The 20519-nt window shown below is 40.3% G+C and overlaps 1 protein-coding gene across 1 annotated transcript in view; it reads left to right on the forward strand.

Annotated features, from left to right (window-relative positions):
- LOC140122878 (uncharacterized) overlaps positions 1-19901 on the forward strand; it is a 44665-nt gene extending 24764 nt beyond the window's left edge. Inside the window, exons 24-29 of the mRNA XM_072144123.1 lie at positions 8861-9066; positions 12223-12388; positions 13795-13968; positions 14354-14391; positions 17960-18051; positions 19601-19901. Of these exons, the coding sequence (XP_072000224.1) occupies positions 8861-9066; positions 12223-12388; positions 13795-13968; positions 14354-14391; positions 17960-18051; positions 19601-19657 (733 nt within the window). The 3' untranslated portion in view covers positions 19658-19901. The remainder of the gene's footprint in view (positions 1-8860; positions 9067-12222; positions 12389-13794; positions 13969-14353; positions 14392-17959; positions 18052-19600) is intronic.
- The last annotated feature ends 618 nt before the right edge of the window (positions 19902-20519 follow it).

Consider the following 20519-nt stretch of genomic DNA (forward strand, 5'->3'; position numbering starts at 1 on the left):
TATACAAAAACACTTTACTAACAACATACATGTGACAAAGTAACTAAATAAAATACAATACAAAATACATATAGACAAACCTTCTTCTCCTAACCCCTCCCGGACGCAGTAATGTGTATGTATATACAATATATAGTTAACACTACAGAAACTCCTGGATGTACCCTGAATCAGGAGTTACATCCAGTACCTGACCATATACATGTACATATACATATAGAGACTCATGCACAATAGCATCTATATATCTACTCCAATACACGTGCAGGGCACAGATCCACGTAGGAATGGGATACGGCTACAGGTTATACATATAGTTACGCTAATATATACACACTCACTGTAAACACTTAGCTATGTATATATATGGTAAAACACATAACACCTGGAATATCTATAGGTACACGTATAAAGTCTACTATATTATAATAAGTACTATGTTATAATTACTCTTATAAAGCTATATACATACACAGAAAGCACACACAATATATGACCTGGTCCTTTGTTAAGTGCTGTACGTCCGGGGAGGTCAGGAGCAAGAGCCAAAAGAGACTGATTTCTGTTTTTACCATGCTTAAATATCCTTGTGTGTAGTCCCTTCCCACCACCTATAACTCCACCCTAAGACCCTCTTAGGATAGACCCCAGTGTGTGCAGGGAATCTCACACCTGGTTCATGGTGGCTTCTTACTGTTCAAAGCCTTTTGGTATGTTAATGACCCAATGGCTTCAGTACACACTGACATCTCACCCCAGAGTATCAGTGGCTGCTATCAGTATATACTGTATCCATTTACACTATATGTAATATATATAATAATAGAGCAGAGGGTCCAGTTATGAATAATATCCCCTGTAACATCTCCCCCTGATGTCAGACGCCTGACACACTATGCTGGAGTCTGCTCTTCTATGTGATGATGTTTGACATAAAATAAAACAAACTAAGTACAAAATAAAGACAAATACAACCAAAAATCACCCTTTCATGTATGGGTGTAAAATAAAAACAGAAAGACATTAAGATTATATTTCATCTAGAGGTCACAGTCCATATGGTCTTGAGTGCACATCACAAGTTCATTTGCATATTTGGCCCAATCTTTGGATGGATGGTTCCAGCTTTCACGCCATCTTTGTAGAAGAGGGATTGGCTAGTTGCACTTCCTTCAGTAGACAGACACTCACTGCTTCTCTGTGTGTTCCCACCTGGAATGATCAATGGAAGAGGACACTGCATAGAGGAGGAATCCTCAGTGACTGCCGCATGATACAGCATCAATCAGGAGACATGATGTTCTCCCCCTGTGGACAGAGCCTTTACCTCAGATATACCACTAAGATATTGGTTAGCAAAAAGCAAGCTTTATATACTGTATACCTGGCACCTTCAGATCACACGGTATAAACCAAGGCTGGGAATCTCACTCCTATGGTGCTTCCCCTTTGACCGGCAGCTTAAAAGACCCGCGTCCGACTGAACAGTCATTGTGCCATACTGCGCCTCTGCAGTTCACCGTGGTTTTACCCACTCCCTGCAGAATCCCCAATAGCGAGAGCTATGCCCCACGGACTATTGGCTGCGCCGCGGACTTTGCTGGCGGATTACACTGTACGCTCCATAGGTCCTAGAGATAGTTGACCACTTTCTTTCCTGAGACCTATTGCACTTAGACAGGGGCAGGTAATCACCCCTCTACCCGAATTTTAATTACTGGGGTGCCAGAAATTAGAGAGAATATACAACCAATCTTAGTGGATATTATTTTGTAATTGTCCAACATGTTACCAGGTAAATGCTTCCAATCACTGAGAGCAGAGAATTCTGTGTGCAACATTAGCTTAAGAACCATCATATTACCAACACAAAAATGCAAACATAAAGAAAGACCAAATTTGTTATTACAATTAACACCTTTGTCTTTACAGGCAGAGGCCTGACTTCAGGACAATACACTTCCCTTGTACTTCTGCTCCTCTGAGCTGTTGAAAACAAAAGGACTGGACCTCATTAACACTTGTTACAAACAGACTATTTACACAGGTTCAGTAACAGTAAACCTCCTCCCTCCCCCCTTCTAGGTGATAGAATCTCATCACCAAGCAATGAGAGGTAATGAGGTTTACAATACACATCCTGGCCATTATATGGGGAATCCATGATTTTACTAATTTTGGCCAAGTATATTATGGATCCCCAACTTTAAGCCTATTGCAGCACATTCCCAGTAGGGCTGTCTGTTGTACAGTTGTGTGGTCCTGCTCCATGTGAAGCTACACATTTGTGCCCCTCATTTTGTGAGACCATCCCCCGTTCATACAGGTTAACCCTTTGTGGACAGAACCTCTTTATATGTCCATACTGTAAACAGTGAAAACACCTAAGACTTCCCCACTTCCTCAATATTTGGCTGGGAGATGCTTTCTTTTGTACATGGGTTCCTTGCAGTCTGGGGTGAATTGCTATCTGTTTCCTGATCTTTATAGACCTTCTATCTTTGAGTAGATCCTGTCTGACCTGTTCTATTACCAGGGCAGCCTCCATGAGTGAAGCTTCTTTTGCTGCATTCAATCTAATTGTGGTGTCAAGATATGGAAACTTCTCCACAAACATCCGGATCATGCCTTGTGGGGTTCCTGGACTATGATTCTTAGTCACCTTTCTATACATAACTTCAAACCTCCCACACAGAGACAAGGGCTCATCATAGATGGTTGGTCTGAAGTTAACCAGTATGTCTGGGGTGACATCCAAATGCCCTGTTACCAATTTCATGAGGATGGAAAGTCTGTCTCCCTCATCATGAAATCGGCCGTTACTGGGGGCTGCTTTCCCTATGGCCTCATATCTTTGGTAAAGATGTGGTGGTAGCCATAGCTTGAACAGCTCCATGCGATGTTCCATTGGAACAGAAAATTTCTTACAATAACCTTCGAACGTGTCACAGGAAGTGAAGGGATCTAAATTTTCATCATAGCTTGGGATATATTTACATATATTCAACAGATATTGCATCCTCTCCATCTTATGGGAAGATTGTGCTTCCTGTACCTTACTGTCACACACATGCAGGTTATGTCTGATCAGTGACGTCTCAGAGTCGCCCTCTAATCCTCCATTTATCCCAACAGCAATGCTTGTCCCTCCATCCACTACACTGCCCACTAGTCCAGGCCTAGTAACAAGCAGGGGTGTGGAGTGATCTGTAGCAGCCGCAGGTTCAGTCTCATCTCTCCCCCTGTTTGCACTCGAAACACAAACTTGTTTCGTGGGCAAAGACTCTTTGATGGACGTCTGCATGCTACAGATGATCTCATCCCTTTTTGCTATTTCACATTTCAAGTTGTCAATAATCACCTCAGTATTTTCTGCTTTTTGCTTATATTCGGTTATTTCCATGTATAACTGTATAAACACCTTATCCACATCTGCATAATACTTCTCCTTCTCAGCTACGTGAGACTGCAGCGTGTGTATGCGGCTGTCCCTCTGTTTTACAGCCTCCATTTGCTCTTCCAATTTTGTCTCTAAGCTGCACAGCTGTTTAACCCCTTCCTTACAACAATTGCAATGCAAATCTTCAGGAACCTTTGATCCTTTGTCTCCATCTATCTTCTCCATCTTACTAATGGCCTCCTCAAATACACACACAAGCTTGGCCATCATGTGGAGCCTCTTAGATGTCTGGTTCAATACACTGCGCTTAGCAATATGCAACTTATCATAGGAACTCGCCTGCTCTACCAGGGATTCCCAGAGCAGCTCAATAGATTCCTCTTTCTTAGATAACACAGGGTTAAACGAACTACATTTACTCAACTTTTCAAAAATCACATGTTCCACTTTGCCAGTCATTGTATCCCTGCGATCTGTGTTACTCCTGTACTAAGGACTATACAAAGCAAAGACCCTCACACCAGGGTCACCTCACAAGGGTCTGATAACAGAAAACAACCAGAATCCTAAGAACTGAACTTATATAGATCCGCTGCCAATAATCACACTCATACTAGGCCTCAGATGAAACTGTGCTACCTGTCCGAACCTACCCAGTCTAGTAACCTAAGTTCACAGTATAACAACAATTTCATCACTATATCCTAATATAGATGGATCATGACATTTGGGCCTGGCTTGCCATTGATAAAGGGGGCTTTGGGGGGTTGGGTTTCTGTTCCGTTCCTCTAGGCTACAGTGGTTCTGTCCAGCCCCTTACTCTGTGCTATTTACCATAAGCACCTATTCCAGTCCTTCAAATATCACAGGAATAACATACAACCCTCGCAGATACTTATATACAAAAAGACTTTACTAACAACATACATGTGACAAAGTAACTACATAAAATACAATACAAAATACATAGAGACAAACCTTCTTCTCCTAACCCCTCCCGGACGCAGTAATGTGTATGTATATACAATATATAGTTAACACTACAGAAACTCCTGGATGTACCCTGAATCAGGAGTTACATCCAGTACCTGACCATATACATGTACATATACATATAGAGACTCATGCACAATAGCATCTATATATCTACTCCAATACACGTGCAGGGCACAGATCCACGTGTGAATGGGATACGGCTACAGGTTATACATATAGTTACGCTAATATATACACACTCACTGTAAACACTTAGCTATGTATATATATGGTAAAACACATAACACCTGGAATATCTATAGGTACACGTATAAAGTCTACTATATTATAATAAGTACTATGTTATAATTACTCTTATAAAGCTATATACATACACAGAAAGCACACACAATATATGACCTGGTCCTTTGTTAAGTGCTGTACGTCCGGGGAGGTCAGGAGCAAGAGCCAAAAGAGACTGATTTCTGTTTTTACCATGCTTAAATATCCTTGTGTGTAGTCCCTTCCCACCACCTATAACTCCACCCTAAGACCCTCTTAGGATAGACCCCAGTGTGTGCAGGGAATCTCACACCTGGTTCATGGTGGCTTCTTACTGTTCAAAGCCTTTTGGTATGTTAATGACCCAATGGCTTCAGTACACACTGACATCTCACCACAGAGTATCAGTGGCTGCTATCAGTATATACTGTATCCATTTACACTATATGTAATATATATAATAATAGAGCAGAGGGTCCAGTTATGAATAATATCCCCTGTAACAGCACATATAGTACATACTCATACTAATACATATAATCAAACTCACACATCTATGACCATGCAATGTTTGTATAAATTAAGCCAACTTCAGTCACATATGCAATATCCCCTATGCCATCCCCTATCCCATATGCCATCCCTATCCCATATGAAAAGCCTAGCTTTTTTGGGGGGGATTGGAGACAACTGGATTCCCTTTGGTACCTAAGTTGCTGGCTGAGCTTTCTTGTCTGTGTCATGGTCGCACGGTACCAGAGGAACAGGCCTCATCTATGCCAGGCAGGTATCTGGCATGGAAGATTTGCAATAAAATAGGGGGATGCTGCAGATGGATGATAATTCTCCCAGGGGCACTCCAGATGTAGGTGTAGGGATCCATGGGTGATGGTAAATGGGGTGTCCTTGGTGTTAGCAGCTTGTGGCAGAGATCACAAAGAGACAAGGTATGTCAACCATAAACTTACAGTTCCTTTTTTCCAGAGCAGGACAACAGTAACAACAGCAGATAACAGCTTTAACTAGTTCAAGGTTGCTAGTTGGATGATGTTCGGCAGGGATTGCTCACATCCTGGTATTGGTAGCTTCAGGCTGGAAATGAATGGCTGCTTCACCAGCAGGGTATTATATAGACTTTTGATGGGAGAGACCTGCAGGGACCTTATTTGTAGGCCATATATTTGGGCAGCAAGCCTCAGACACATGTGCTTCTCAAGAAGCTCAGGAGAGAAGAGAGAGAGAAGTTTTCAATCCAAAGGTTTTTATAACCTTGCCTTGGGTGTCCAGGACAGGTTATCCAACCAGCACCTTTGTAACATAGGTGACTAACAATGCATTTGATTGGTTACAATCAATAACATTCCTCCCCAGGCAGATATTAACCAGCTGCATTATCAATTATAAATAGTGATGAGCGAGTATACTCGTCCGAGCTTGATGCTCGGTCGAGTATTAGCATACTCGGACCGGCTCGTTGCTCGGACGAGTATTTGCCCTGCTCGATAACGAGCATTTAATTTAAAAAAAAAAAAGTAAAGAACAGTAAAAAAATACAATTAAAACATTTAATTTAATCATTTAATTGAAGAACACAGTGAAAGAACACTGTGCAGAATAGATTGCAGATGTTCGCGAACATCTGCGATCTGTTCCGGAGACACGCGTGCAGAACGGTGTTCTCCGCAATAGTATTCGAAGAACAATATTTGTAGAGAACAACTTGCAGATGTTGTCAAACATCTGCAAGTTGTTCTTCACACATATTGTTCTTCAAATACTATTGCGGAGAACACCGTTCTGCACGCGTGTCTCCGGAGCAGATCGCAGATGTTCCGGAGACACGCTTGCACGGTGCAATAGTATTTGAAGAACAATATGTGTGAAGAACAACTTGCAGATGTTTGACAACATCTGCAAGTTGTTCTCTACACATATTGTTCTTCGAATACTATTGTGGAGAACACCGTGTCTCCGGAGCAGATCGCAGATGTCCCGGAGACACGCTTGCAGAACGTTGTTCTCCGCAATAGTATTTGAAGAACAATATGTGTGAAGAACAACTTGCAGATGTTTCCAAACATCTGCAAGTTGTTCTTCACACATATTGTTCTTCAAATACTATTGCAGAGAACATCGTTCTGCACGCGTGTCTCCGGAACAGATCGCAGATGTTCCCGAACATCTGCAATCTGTTCTGCACTGTGTTCTTTCACAGTGCTCGTTCAGTTTTTAATTTTACTAAAAAATGCTCGGGTCTCCCATTGATTTCAATGGGGCTCGTTACTCGAAACGAGCACTCGAGCATCAGGAAATGTTCGGCTCGAGTAACGAGTACCCGAGCATTTTAATGCTCGCTCATCTCTAATTATAAACACTAGATGGCTCACAGAGGTGATCAGTCTCTACAATTTAAATTATATCTATTGGGAGGATTAAAAGGAACCTGTCACCATGCAATGTCAATCAGCTGCCTCTAAAGCTAGTAGGATCATGTCATGTATCAAAAGTGGAATGGACTCTCGTGATAGGGATGTAATATTACCACTATACAAGGCACTGGTTCGGCCACACCTGGAATATGCTGTGCAGTTCTGGGCACCGGTCCATAAAAAGGATGCCCTGGAGCTGGAGAGGGTTCAACGTAGAGCCACAAAACTGATAAGGGGTATGGAGGGTCTTAGTTATGAGGAAAGATTAAAACAACTAAATTTATTTAGTCTGGAAAAGAGACGACTACGAGGGGACATGATTAATTTATATAAATATATGAATGGTCCATACAAAAAATATGGTGGTAAGTTGTTCCAGATTAAATCAAATCAAATGACGAGGGGGCACTGTCTCCGTTTGGAGAAAACAAGGTCTAATCACCGGAGGCGACAGGGCTTTTTTACTATGAGAACGGTCAATCTGTGGAATAGCCTGCCTCAGCGGATAGCTTCAAGAAGGGTCTAGATGCCTTTTTACAGCTAAATAACATTGATTGTTATGATTGATTGTTATTGATTGTTGTTTTCCCTAAATCCCTTCCTCATCCAATCCCTACCCTTCCTTGGTTGAACTTGATGGACAAGTGTCTTTTTTCAACCGTATAAACTATGAAACTATGAAACCAGGAGACCCATTTTTGGCACTCCCCCAGTCCCCACAGAGCATAGTACATACACTGCCAAAGTGTTTTTGTATAAAAAATTGGTTTTACAGAAAAAAAGATATGTTATATTGTACCTTTCATTAACATCTGCTGTGTGACTAGGCAGTTGCCTTTTGGGAGGAGCTGGAAAGGAGCCGTCCCCCCCCCCCACCCTTGGGAAACATGTGACCTTTTCAAATAAATGAATAACTCCCCTCACTCGGGATTGGCTGTAGAGCAGCAGGGGGCGTCGCTAAGCCAAGTGATGAGTGTTTTCATATATTTGAAAAGTTCACATGGAGAAGCTGTTCCCCAAGTGTGGGGGAAAAAACTGCTCCTTTCCAGCTCCTCCCAAAAGGCAACTGCCTAGTCACACAGAAGATGCTAATGAAAGGTACAATATAACATATCTTTTTTTCTGTAAAACCAATTTTTAATACAGAAACACTTTGGCAGTATATGTACTATGCTCTGTGGGGACTGGGGGAGTGCTAAAAATGGGTCTCCTGGTGACAGGTTCCCTTTAAGTCACAAGCACACTGCGTTGCACATATTCACATATTTTTACTAAAGGGTAACTAAGTGCAATGGAAGGAGAATCCATGTGCATGTGAGCAGTAGTAGCAGTCTGGCAGGGCTGATAGATTCATGCTGGTGGCTTAGATGTGCACTCCAGCCCTCCCCATCTTGACTGTTTCATGCTGTTAGCAATGTGCTCTCTGGTTGAGGGAGGCAGGGCAAGGGGACAAGTACAGTCCATTTGTAATCTGGTGGGAGTCTTTGTCAGGATTAGCCTTCCCCTGCTTTTCTCAGAGGTTGCAGCTACTTCCCTCCTGATGCTGAACCCACACATTTCTAACAGCTACTACTATGTATACACTAGCACTACAAAGGCGAGCCTTACCAGCCAGCAGCTATAGAGTAAAAATACATTGTGGTACAACAATGGGTAGATACACAACATGAGGTTTCATGGAAAAACATTGTATAGGAAAGAAAAATACACATTTTATTCATTTGTAAAAAATACAGTAACAGAAGCTGATGTTAAATGTTCCATCTTTTCTCAGCAATGTGAATGGCAAAGCTCTAAGTCAAATTACGTCAGACTTTACATACAGCAACAATGCCACGATAATCAAACTCCTGAATGAAAACCTTGTCCAGACCATAATGACTCTGTTCAATTCTAAGTCCAGTAACCGGAGGAGGAGGGATATTGCACCAGTTTCATTTGGCCTACTGACTATGGACAACTTCACTGATGTAGCTATAGGTAACATTTTATTTTTTTCTTTTGCTTCTCTTATTTTTGAAGACAATAGGGATCATTCATAATATATATACATTATATATACAAAATGCTACTTCAAATATATTCTTTGGACATTTGGAGCAAACTAAACTTGGTTTTGGTGGTTTTTCAGCATAGTATATTTCCGCATTTAAGGGATACTGCAACTGGTAATAAATAAGGTTGTAATAAATATTTATGAACATGCAGACTGATTTGAACTGAAAGTTTAAAACAATTGTAGCTTAAAGGGATCACCGTGAATATCTTATTAATATCCTATCTTCAGCAGGATTTTGATTGAATGGGCGGGGGCAAAACCCAGCACCCAACACCAATGAGCTGATTTGCATTGTGTAAATTGAGGGCACTGATCCTAAAGTACGGTAGTTGGTTCTGTGTCCCAGTGATCACCCAAAAGGGAATCTACAGTTGCAGTGATGGTCCCTGGCTACTACAGGGTTTTCCAACAGTACAAAACAACGGACCGTACATGAGCCACTTAGATGTTCTGACAATAGGCCATCAACAGTTAGTACTACCTCACTCCTATAAAATTAAAAGGAAACATTAGTAAATGTGTGCCAACCATGGGTTTCACCTTAATAATTGGCGGTGTATGTTTTATATCCATTTAATTGTAATATTTTAATCAATGTTATGTCACAAATGTTTGTACTCAATTTATATAGATGCACTTAGGGAGTTGTCCTTAGTTACTGACAAAATATTGAGGACATATTTTATTATGGCTCAAGTATTCATAATTTCATATGTGGTATATACCTACACCTACACACTGCCAGACACATCATCTTGCCCCTCTACCTTTTGGTTCTACTTATTGACAAAGGCCATTGTGGCTGAAACATCACAAGAATTTATGAATATTTGACCCATCTAAGGAGTCTTCTTGGCTTTTGCTTTTTACTTTGTCACAACTGTTAGTCCAGTAGTCAGTACAAAGGTCTAGGAAAAGGCTCTTTACAGCTATGTGATACCCTACATCAGGAGGTAATGATTGCAGAAAATATGCCAGTATTTATAGTGCAAAATGGCATAGATCAGTATATTCATGACATGGTCATAACAGGTCTATTGGGCTTACTTATGAGAGTACGACTTCTGAAGAAGTTTTGATCCAGGTATTATTCTGATTGCAACATTGGATTTGAGAAGGACTTTCTATCTCAAAGGACAGTCTACCACCAGGTTGCTGATGGTAAAGTGTCCTAATAAGCATGCTCCTAATGCTATATATTTTTATTAGTTATAGGACATCCAATTTACAAAGAAATTGACTTGTAATTGAAAAAAAATATGTAAATGAGTTTGAGGCGCTCAGGCTGACTTAACCTGAGTGCCTCATGGCTCTGCCATCAACTAATTATGCAGGCCCCCCTCCAGTTACTATACCGCCCTCTGTCACGCCCGGTCTTCACAGACAGCTGGTGCTATCAGACAATTGTCTGCAAATTTTGCATCCACGCAAGAACACCATTCCTTACGTATCCTGAGGTTCCTTCAGATATATTCATAAAGTTCTTTTGTTTGTAATTTGGACGTCCTATGCCTGATTAAAAGACACTGCCAGTATCCCCTAGCTAGCAAGCATGCTAAAAAGGACAAACTACCAACACTAATCTTGCAGTAGATGTCCTTTAATAGAGAATAATTGGTCTATGTCCTTATAAGCGTCATAGCTGCTTGTACAGGCATTTTTACTTTTTAAAAAAAGACGGATGCGTTCAAAAAAATATACAGGCTTGTACTTGTACTTGCCGAAGATTGAGGCATGCAGCACTTTTAGCAGTATAGCTGGTGCAGCTACATGATTGGATTTATAGTAGTTATATACTTGTACATAGGGGCAGTATTATAGTAGTTATATTCTTGTACATAGGGAACAGTATTATAGTAGTTATATTCTGGTACATAGGGGACAGTATTATAGTAGTTATATTCTTGTACATAGGAGCAGTATTATGGTAGTTATATTCTTGTACATAGGGGGCAGTATTATAGTAGTTATATTCCTGTACATAGGAGCAGTATTATAGTAGTTATATTCCTGTACATAGGGGGCAGTATTATAGTAGTTATATTCCTGTATATAGGAGAGTATTTTAGTAGTTATATTCTTGTACATAGGGGGCAGTATTATGGTAGTTATATTCTTGTACATAGGGGGCAGTATTATAGTAGTTATATTCTTGTACATAGGGGGCAGTATTATAGTAGTTATATTCTTGCACATAGGGGGCAGTATTATAGTAGTTATATTCTTGTACATAGGAGCAGTATTATAGTAGTTATATTCTTGTACATAGGAGCAGTATTATAGTAGTTATATTCTTGTACATAGGGGCTGTATTATAGTAGTTATATTCTTGTACATAGGGGGCAGTATTATAGTAGTTATATTCTTGTACATAGGGGGCAGTATTATAGTAGTTATATTCTTGTACATAGGTGGAAGTATTATAGTAGTTATATTCTTGTACATAGCGGGCAGTATTATAGTAGTTATATTCTTGTACATAAGGGGCAGTATTATAGTAGTTATATTCTTGTACATAGGGAGCAGTATTATAGTAGTTATATTCTTGTACATAGGGGCAGTATTATAGTAGTTATATTCTTGTACATAAGGGGCAGTATTATAGTAGTTATATTCTTGTACATAGGGGGCAGTATTATAGTAGTTATATTCTTGTACATAGGTGGAAGTATTATAGTAGTTATATTCTTGTACATAGCGGGCAGTATTATAGTAGTTATATTCCTGTACATAGGGGCAGTATTATAGTAGTTATATTCTTGTACATAAGGGGCAGTATTATAGTAGTTATATTCTTGTACATAGGGGGCAGTATTATAGTAGTTATATTCTTGTACATAGGTGGAAGTATTATAATAGTTATATTCTTGTACATAGGGGCAGTATTATAGTATTTATATTCTTGTACATAGGGGGCAGTATTATAGTCGTTATATTCTTGTACATGGTTTGGGGTCACTGCAACATGAGGAACTTTATTGCGGGGTCACAGCATTAGAAAGGTTGAGAACCACTGATCTAGTGTGTACAATGTAATTATTGTCAATAATGTCATAACATGAAATCTTTGTTTTTAGCTTCCATGAGTCAGCTGGAAGATTACTTCAACTGTAACAATACTGGATTCCTGGGCTACATCTTAAATTTTTCGGACAGTGGATTTACATGTGTGTCTCCCTGTCTTTTGGGATACTGCCACAATAATGCAGTTTGTGAACACAAACAGAATGGACCTATCTGCCGGTAAATTTCAGCTTATATATTTTTAGTTGGTACATCAGTATCCAATATGTTATATATACAATGTAAAGCTACATTTTAACCATCAACACCAACTAAAACAATCTTGTTCAGCACTTCATAAAAATGTCCTGACTCTCTTGATTGGATTTATAATGGTTATTAATAGACATCTAATCATAGATCTATTGGTACAGACCTCACAGGCGTCAATCTGATATGGACAGTAGCATATTTTTTATCAGAACTGCAATGGGCTTAACATGGCATCAGTCTTATGACCTTTACACATGTCATCTCCTCAGCATCTTGATTCATGCGATTCTTCTGACTTGTTTTTTTACAGTTAACTTTATTTAAAGTGATATAACCGCATAGAGACAGACACCCATGTTTCAATCATCTATTGATAAACGGCCATGTAATCTGAGTTCACACTTGCATTCAGAAGCTTCCTTTATGGCCTCTGTTGCTTATAGTGGGAAAATAGTTTCAACTATACATAACTGAAGCTACCCTTCTGTATACATTCTTTATTTTTTTCCATTTCACTCTTCTATGACACAAGTGTGAACTGGGCCAAAAATATCACCCGCAGACAGTGATGTTACACATCACCCACATACTGGCAGCTATGGAAATACACAGTGCAGTAACATCAGCTTTCACATACAGTTCTATTAGTTGTCCCATGGTTATGTATTGTTTGTCAACTAAACACATACATGTAAACCAGTTTCTCACTAAATGTCATTTGATAAATATTGGGGAACATTTACTAAGAACAGTGAAGTCTGTACTATGTGCAGTTTGCCTGTGTAGTGTGCAGAGCTCACCAGATTCAGGATTTCTGATGCACTTTGTTCATGAATCCGGCGCTCCCTGCACTGTTCCGACAGAGTGCAACACTTTTTTTTTGGTGAACCTTTAACATAGGGAGTACAACACACTTCTGTCGGACTTTGCATGGTAAATCTGGCACATGGTCCGACTGTGCACCAAAACACCCCTTGCAGTGCAGAAATGAGAGACGGACACTTCTTAAATATCTTTGCAAGCAGTTTGCATCTAAAAGAATGTGCAAAGTCTGACAGAAAACTGGTGCACGGCCCTTAGATAATATGCAGCATTATGTTTAGTCCTATTATGTTGCCTATGGATGCATTAAACAGAACCTAAGGCTTTACCATTCTACTGTGCAGATCTGTGCAGGTCAACTGCTGTGTGCGTGCAGAATTTTCAATACAACTTGAAAAAATTTCATGATTTCATGTTCTATAAATAAATTCAAGAATAAACAACAGATAATATCCTTTCATTTGAGTTAAACCCAGACACATTTAAGTTTTTACATGAACACCTAACGCCTAAACTTACCAATTTTCAACCATTGTGTTTTACTCTTCTAGTTGTGCCTCATTCTCCATGTACACAGCTTATGGGGATACATGTGAAAACCTTGCAATAAACCTAAACGCTTTCTTTGGAATATTGTTCGGATCTCTTGCCTTTGTTGTTCTTGTTACTGCCATTATCATTCTGATTATCTACTGCTACAGAAAGAAAACACGTACTAGAGAAAGGTAAGGACTTTGCTAATAATAATTGCTAAAGTGGTAATCCTATCCAATAGAATACTGTGTGTATATAACATTAATTTTGGAAAAATGTTATAATATCAAATTATTAAAATGTGGTGGTTACATTCTAGATCACTTACAGCATAAAAATGCAAGCATTTCTATAGAGTGTATTATATAAGCAAAAATTTGCTATTGACCATAGGAAAAGTGGTGGAAACTATCACATAGAATAGTATTGAAGTAGTTGTTGAATCGGAAGCTGATTTGGGTTGGATAACTTTTTCTCTTTTTACTCCTTTTCACTGGTTATCATACTTCTCCTTCACAAAGTTATTTTCTACATTTGTCCAAAACAAGCTTTAATGAACAGTTTTTTCTTTCACAGGGATGTGATATTCAAATGGGGATCAAAACCCATAACCAGTAAGTAATGATCAAATATAGTCATAACCAGCCTTATTTGATTTTACTTTGACACATGGGGGTAGATTTATCATTCTGTATACACACAATGGGGCATATTTATCAGGACCTCTGTGCACCGCCAGTGGCGCAGAGGCCCTGAAATAATCGCAAATGCTAGCTTATTGCTAGCTTTTGCGATTATTTTCCCCCAATTCGCCACCCGTCCGGCCGAGCGGGGGGCGCGGCCGGACGGGAGTGGGCCCGGCGCGGGGCGTTACTGTCCCCACCCCTGCGCACTCGCTGCTGCCGGCGACTTTTCATAGGTGAAAAGTCGCCGGCCGCTTTATTTTCTTCGCCAGGCCCTGCCTGGCTTAGGATAAACGCTGCGCGCCTGGCAGCCCAATACATCAAGAGGCAGAAGCCTCTTGATGTATCGGGCTGTGAATTCGCAGCGGCGGGGCGATCATACGCTGGCGCACGAGCGCCAGCGTATGATAAATATCCCCCAATCATTCTGTTTGACACAATTCTGTCATAATTTGTATCGTAAATATGTGGTTGATTAAACTTTAACACTGCTGAGCTGCCGGGGAGGGGGGTATGTTTGTTGGAATTGATGCCCCTAAGAGCATTTGCACTTTATTAACATAAAAATAAAGTTTGTCTTTCATCGAATATACAGGAGCACTGCTTACGCTGCAGGGGGCTACCCAGCAGAATTGATTGCTAGTTTACCCCAAACAAAAAGGTAGATTTCCTTTAGGGGTGTAAGACACTTCTTAGACAATTTACTGACGCATGAGGATGTGTTATCTGTGATACGAATTTTATGTCCTAGTGGCACCATTTACATACTGGAAAAAATTTGATGGAATTGACAACATCGGCATTTACTTACAGACTTTTGGGAAGATTTATCATAGTAATCATTCACACCAAAAACTTTCTACAACACCTTGCATCACATTTATGAAAAGTTAGTTTCTAGATACTCCTGCGATTGATGCATCAGAAAGAACATGTCCTAGGCACATGGGGGCGGAAAAATGCAAAATTTTCTGCAGCAATAATAGGATGTGCAAAGTACAATAAGACAATCTTTGCCACCTTAATAAACGTGGAGCAGTATAAAACTGTCCCATCTGTCTTACACTTTTAATATATCTGCCCCTTTGTTTAATGCTGAACCTTGAAGTTGAAATAATAAATCCCCTTTATGGTTTGGATCTGTATGATCGGAAAAGTTACCTTATATACTCGTATATAAGCCGAGTTTTTCAGCACAAAAAATGTGCTGAAAAACCTTCCCTCGGCTTATACACGAGTCAATAAAAAAACAAAAAACTTCCATACTCACCCTCTGGAGGCCCGATGGTCTGCGTGGCTCCCGAAGTTCGGCGACTCCTCTTCTGTCTTTCCCGTGGCTGGTCTTCAGTCTTCTCTTTTCTCTGTGTTGTATCAGCCGGCAGATACGCTTCCACGCGATCTGCCGGCTGGCGCACAATATCATGTGACGGTGTCGCTGCTGATCACGTGACATTGTGCGCCAGCCGGCAGGTCGCGTGGACGCAGAGAAGACTCGAGACCAGCTGCGGGGAACGGAGCATCAGGAAGCCGCCTGTAGGTGAGCATGGAAGTGTTTTTTTTTTCAATGTGCTTGGTAAATGAGACTGGCAGTATACTAAGGGCTGGCCGGCTGTATACTTCAAGGGGGCAAGCTGCTGTATACTTCAAGGGGGCAGGCAGGCTGGCTGTATACTTCAAGGGGGCTGGCAGGCTGGCTGTATACTTCAAGGGGGCTGGCAAGCTGGCTGTATACTTCAAGGGGGCTGGCAGGCTGGCTGTATACTTCAAGGAGGCTGACAGGCTGGCTGTATACTTCAAGGGGGCTGGCAGGCAGGCTGTATACTTCAAGGGGGCTGGCAGGCTGGCTGTATACTTCAAGGGGGCTGGCAGGCTGGCTGTATACTTCAAGGGGGCTGGCTGTATACGTCAAGGGGACTGGCAGGCTGGCTGTATACTTCAAGGGGGCTGGTAGGCTGGCTGTATACTTCAAGGGGGCTGGCAGGCTGGCTGTATACTTCAAGGGGGCTGGCAGGCTGGTTGTATACTTCAAGGGGGCTGGCAGGCTGTATTCTTCAGGGGGAGGCTGTATACTGGGAGGCTGAGACCAATGTATTTTCCACCCTCGGCTTATACTCGAGTCAATAGGTTTTCCCAGTTTTTGGTGGTAAAATTAGGGGCCTCGGCTTATACTCGGGTCGGCTTATACTCGAGTATATACGGTATGTGTGTGTGTGTGTGTGTGTGTGTGTGTGTGTGTGTGTATATATATATATACATATATATATACATATATATATATATATATATATATATATATATATATATATACACTCACCGGCCACTTTATTAGGTACACCTGTCCAACTGCTCGTTAACACTTAATTTCTAATCAGCCAATCACATGGCGGCAACTCGGTGCATTTAGGCATGTAGACATGGTCAAGACAATCTCCTGCAGTTCAAACCGAGCATCAGTATGGGGAAGAAAGGTGATTTGAGTGCCTTTGAACGTGGCATGGTTGTTGGTGCCAGAAGGGCTGTTCTGAGTATTTCAGAAACTACTGATCTACTGGGATTTTCACGCACAACCATCTCTAAGTTTTACAGAGAATGGTCCAAAAAAGAAAAAATTTCCAGTGAGCGGCAGTTCTGTGGGCGGAACTGCCTTGTTGATGCCAGAGGTCAGAGGAGAATGGGCAGACTGGTTCGAGCTGATAGAAAGGCAACAGTGACTCAAATCGCCACCCATTACAACCAAAGGAAGGCAGAAGAGCATCTCTGAACGCACAGTACGTCGAACTTTGAGGCAGATGGGCTACAGCAGCAGAAGACCACACCAGGTGCCACTCTTTTCAGCTAAGAACAGGAAACTGAGGCTACAATTTGCACAAGCTCATCGAAATTGGACAGTAGAAGATTGGAAAAACGTTGCCTGGTCTGATGAGTCTCGATTTCTGCTGCGACATTCGGATGGTAGGGTCAGAATTTGGCGTCAACAACATGAAAGCATGGATCCATCCTGCCTTGTATCAACGGTTCAGGCTGGTGTTGGTGGTGTCATGGTGTGGGGAATATTTTCTTGGCACTCTTTGGGCCCCTTGGTACCAATTGAGCATCGTTGCAACGCCACAGCCTACCTGAGTATTGTTGCTGACCATGTCCATCCCTTTATGACCTAAGTGGCCGGTGAGTGTATATATATGTGTGTGTACATATATATATATATATATAGTTTCCTGCACTTCTAGTTTCTCAACATCTATTTTTGGTGCAGGAAAAGTGACAGAAGCTAAAACTCCACCCAAATTGAAAAAAAACGGTGCGAGTCAGAAAACTGAGGTTAAAGTGGCACTAACACTCTATAAATCTCTCAGAACAGGCGCAAAATAAATAAACCTGGAATTGCCTGACAAATAACAGACAGAAGCATTAATACATTGCCCCCAATATTACAACATTTGAATTTAAACATCATAAATAAAATATCGTTCTGTATCTTTAACATGTGTATGTTTTGCAGCATTTAGAAAGCTGAGCGAGACAGATGTCGGTGGTCAGCCTCAGCTGAAGAGATTTACTCCCTGCATTAATAATGTTTCATTTGCACCCAAGGTAAAATTATTACTAAATGAATATTGAATATATTACTGTTTACACTGTTCTTAATTTTGAGGGTATCTATCTTCCCTTTATTAGATGCAAAGTTAAGACAGATAATTCATTTGAGGATAAGTTGTAGTGGTAATGTTGCAAAAACGCATGTCACACAGGTCTACATGTAACAGAGTTCAGACAGCTTTAAGGGCTCTCTCTGCTTTAGTGAGCATTCATGCTAAGCAGCATTGACACATCACAAAATTATGTCACTACCATGTGTTAACATACACACAGTGAAGGTTAATTAGATACAATCCATCACATAGATACCCCCTCATTCACAGCTTTCAAATCCCCAATCTGTAATTTACTTTTTCATATTTTTTTTATTTCAGTCCCCTTAGGGAATTGAAACCAAGCATGAAGCCCATACAAAAAACATAAAATGTAACTTTCAGTGCCCCATCGCCTGCTTCTTCTCCCAGCTCTTCTGTTGGGGACTTCTGTTGCTGCTGTCTGATTCCCCAAAACATAAAAGTCTGTATTTCTGGTGCGCGATTTGGGAGGCCAAACTCTGCGCAGGTTTATCCTTGGTGGCTGCCTACATAGTCTACAATATAATCGCCCATTGTTTAATAGGCCTTTTCTTGTGTAGGTGGCTTCAGATACACTTGGTGAGAATCCAACAGATGACGAGAACAGGGGGTACCCCTCGTCACTTCCAGGGATGAATGGAGCAGATGGCTGTGCATGTCCGTTGTGCTCCATTCATCTGTATGGAGCTAACAGAGATTGCCAAATCCCCTTTCTCATGATCTGTCATCACTGAGACCCTGTGGATTGGGCCTAAATTGATGGGTGGGAAAACCCTTTAAAGAGGTTGTCCTCTTTCAAATAATAATTGATATTGTTTATGTAATGAAAAGTTCTACAATTTTCCAACATACCTTCTGTATCAGTTCCTCAAGGTTTTCTAGGTATCTGCTTGCTGTTCTACTGTATAAAACTTGTGTTTACTTTTATTGGACAGAAATCTGTCCTTAGTCATGTGAAAAGAGCAATCAGTGCTGTGTGTTCTAATGAGGCGTCTACTTGTGTGACATCACATGATTATGGACATATTTCTATACAGTGGCAGTAAACACTGAAGATTTCTATTCAAGGGTGGCAATCAGAGATCTAGAAAATCATAAGGAACTGATACAGAAAGTATATTGGAAGATTGTATAACTTTTTATTACACAATCAATGTCAGTTATTTGCTAAACATGGACAACCCCTTTAATATAATGTAGTAATTGTGCAATGGTACTATGTAATAGGTGAATGTCACACCTGTGTCCACACCACTATTGGTTACATGCAAGACCTAATTAGCTCATAAGCTAATGAACGGGGCGGATGGGTTTAAAAAAAAAATAGGTATATTATTGGGTATGTTGTACTTGGTCAGCGGTCTGCTTGATGATAGACGTACAATTGATTACAATACACAATGTATACATTTGTCTTAATTATTTGCACAAGCTAGCAAAAAGTGTAATATTTTGTCATCTTTTTTCAGTTCAAGATCCAAAGACCATCTCTTGAGAGAAAGTTGCAGCCCAGTACTGATCAGTGAGTTTCTACATAATCTGAAGAAGTCAACGCAACATAAGAGATGAAACTCTAAGGCAGAACTCAAGTACAGGCGGTCCCTGACTTACGGACACTCAACTTACAGACGACTCTGCCGCAGAGGGACCTCTGACCACTGTGACCTCTGGTGAAGCTCTCTGGATACTTTACATTAGTCCCAGGCAGCAATTACCAGCTGTAAGGTGTCTGTAATGAAGCTTTACTGATAAACATTGTTGCCATGACAGCAAAACATTGTGAAAGTCCAATTGTTACTGGAACAAAAAATTTAGCTGGAACCACAATTATAAAATATATAGTTCCGACTTATATACAAATTCATTTTAAGAACAAACCTAAAGAACCTATCTTGTACGTAACCTGGGGACTGACTAGTATCATTTTCCTGTTAATGAATACATGCCAAGTTTACATTTTACACTGAAATACCCTCTTATTAATAATGTATGTATTTTTTTTATTTCTTTAGACAACAATATAAAATTCTTGTAAATGTAATATTACATTGATACTGTAGAAATATTTATTTTTCTGATTTACAGATGAATGTGTTCTGATTTTATTACATTTTAAATAGTATATGCTATTATTATCAGTATCTTTAATAATGCACTTTATGTACTTGTAATTATAATTGTTTATGGTTATAAAATAAAAAAAGATTGTCATGTAAGGGAATAAGTTAAATACAAGAAAGTTGATTGCAAATAAAAGACCAAACATTTAAAACATCAATAAATTAACCTGTTAGATACAGCCTAATTTTGGTTTTAGCCTTATGCACTCTATATGGAGGTTGTGAGTTAGCCACACAAATTAGCACACACAAAAAGGTCCCCATACAA

The sequence above is a fragment of the Engystomops pustulosus genome, chromosome 3 (genome assembly GCF_040894005.1).
Source record: "Engystomops pustulosus chromosome 3, aEngPut4.maternal, whole genome shotgun sequence".
Taxonomy (NCBI): Eukaryota; Metazoa; Chordata; class Amphibia; order Anura; family Leptodactylidae; genus Engystomops; species Engystomops pustulosus.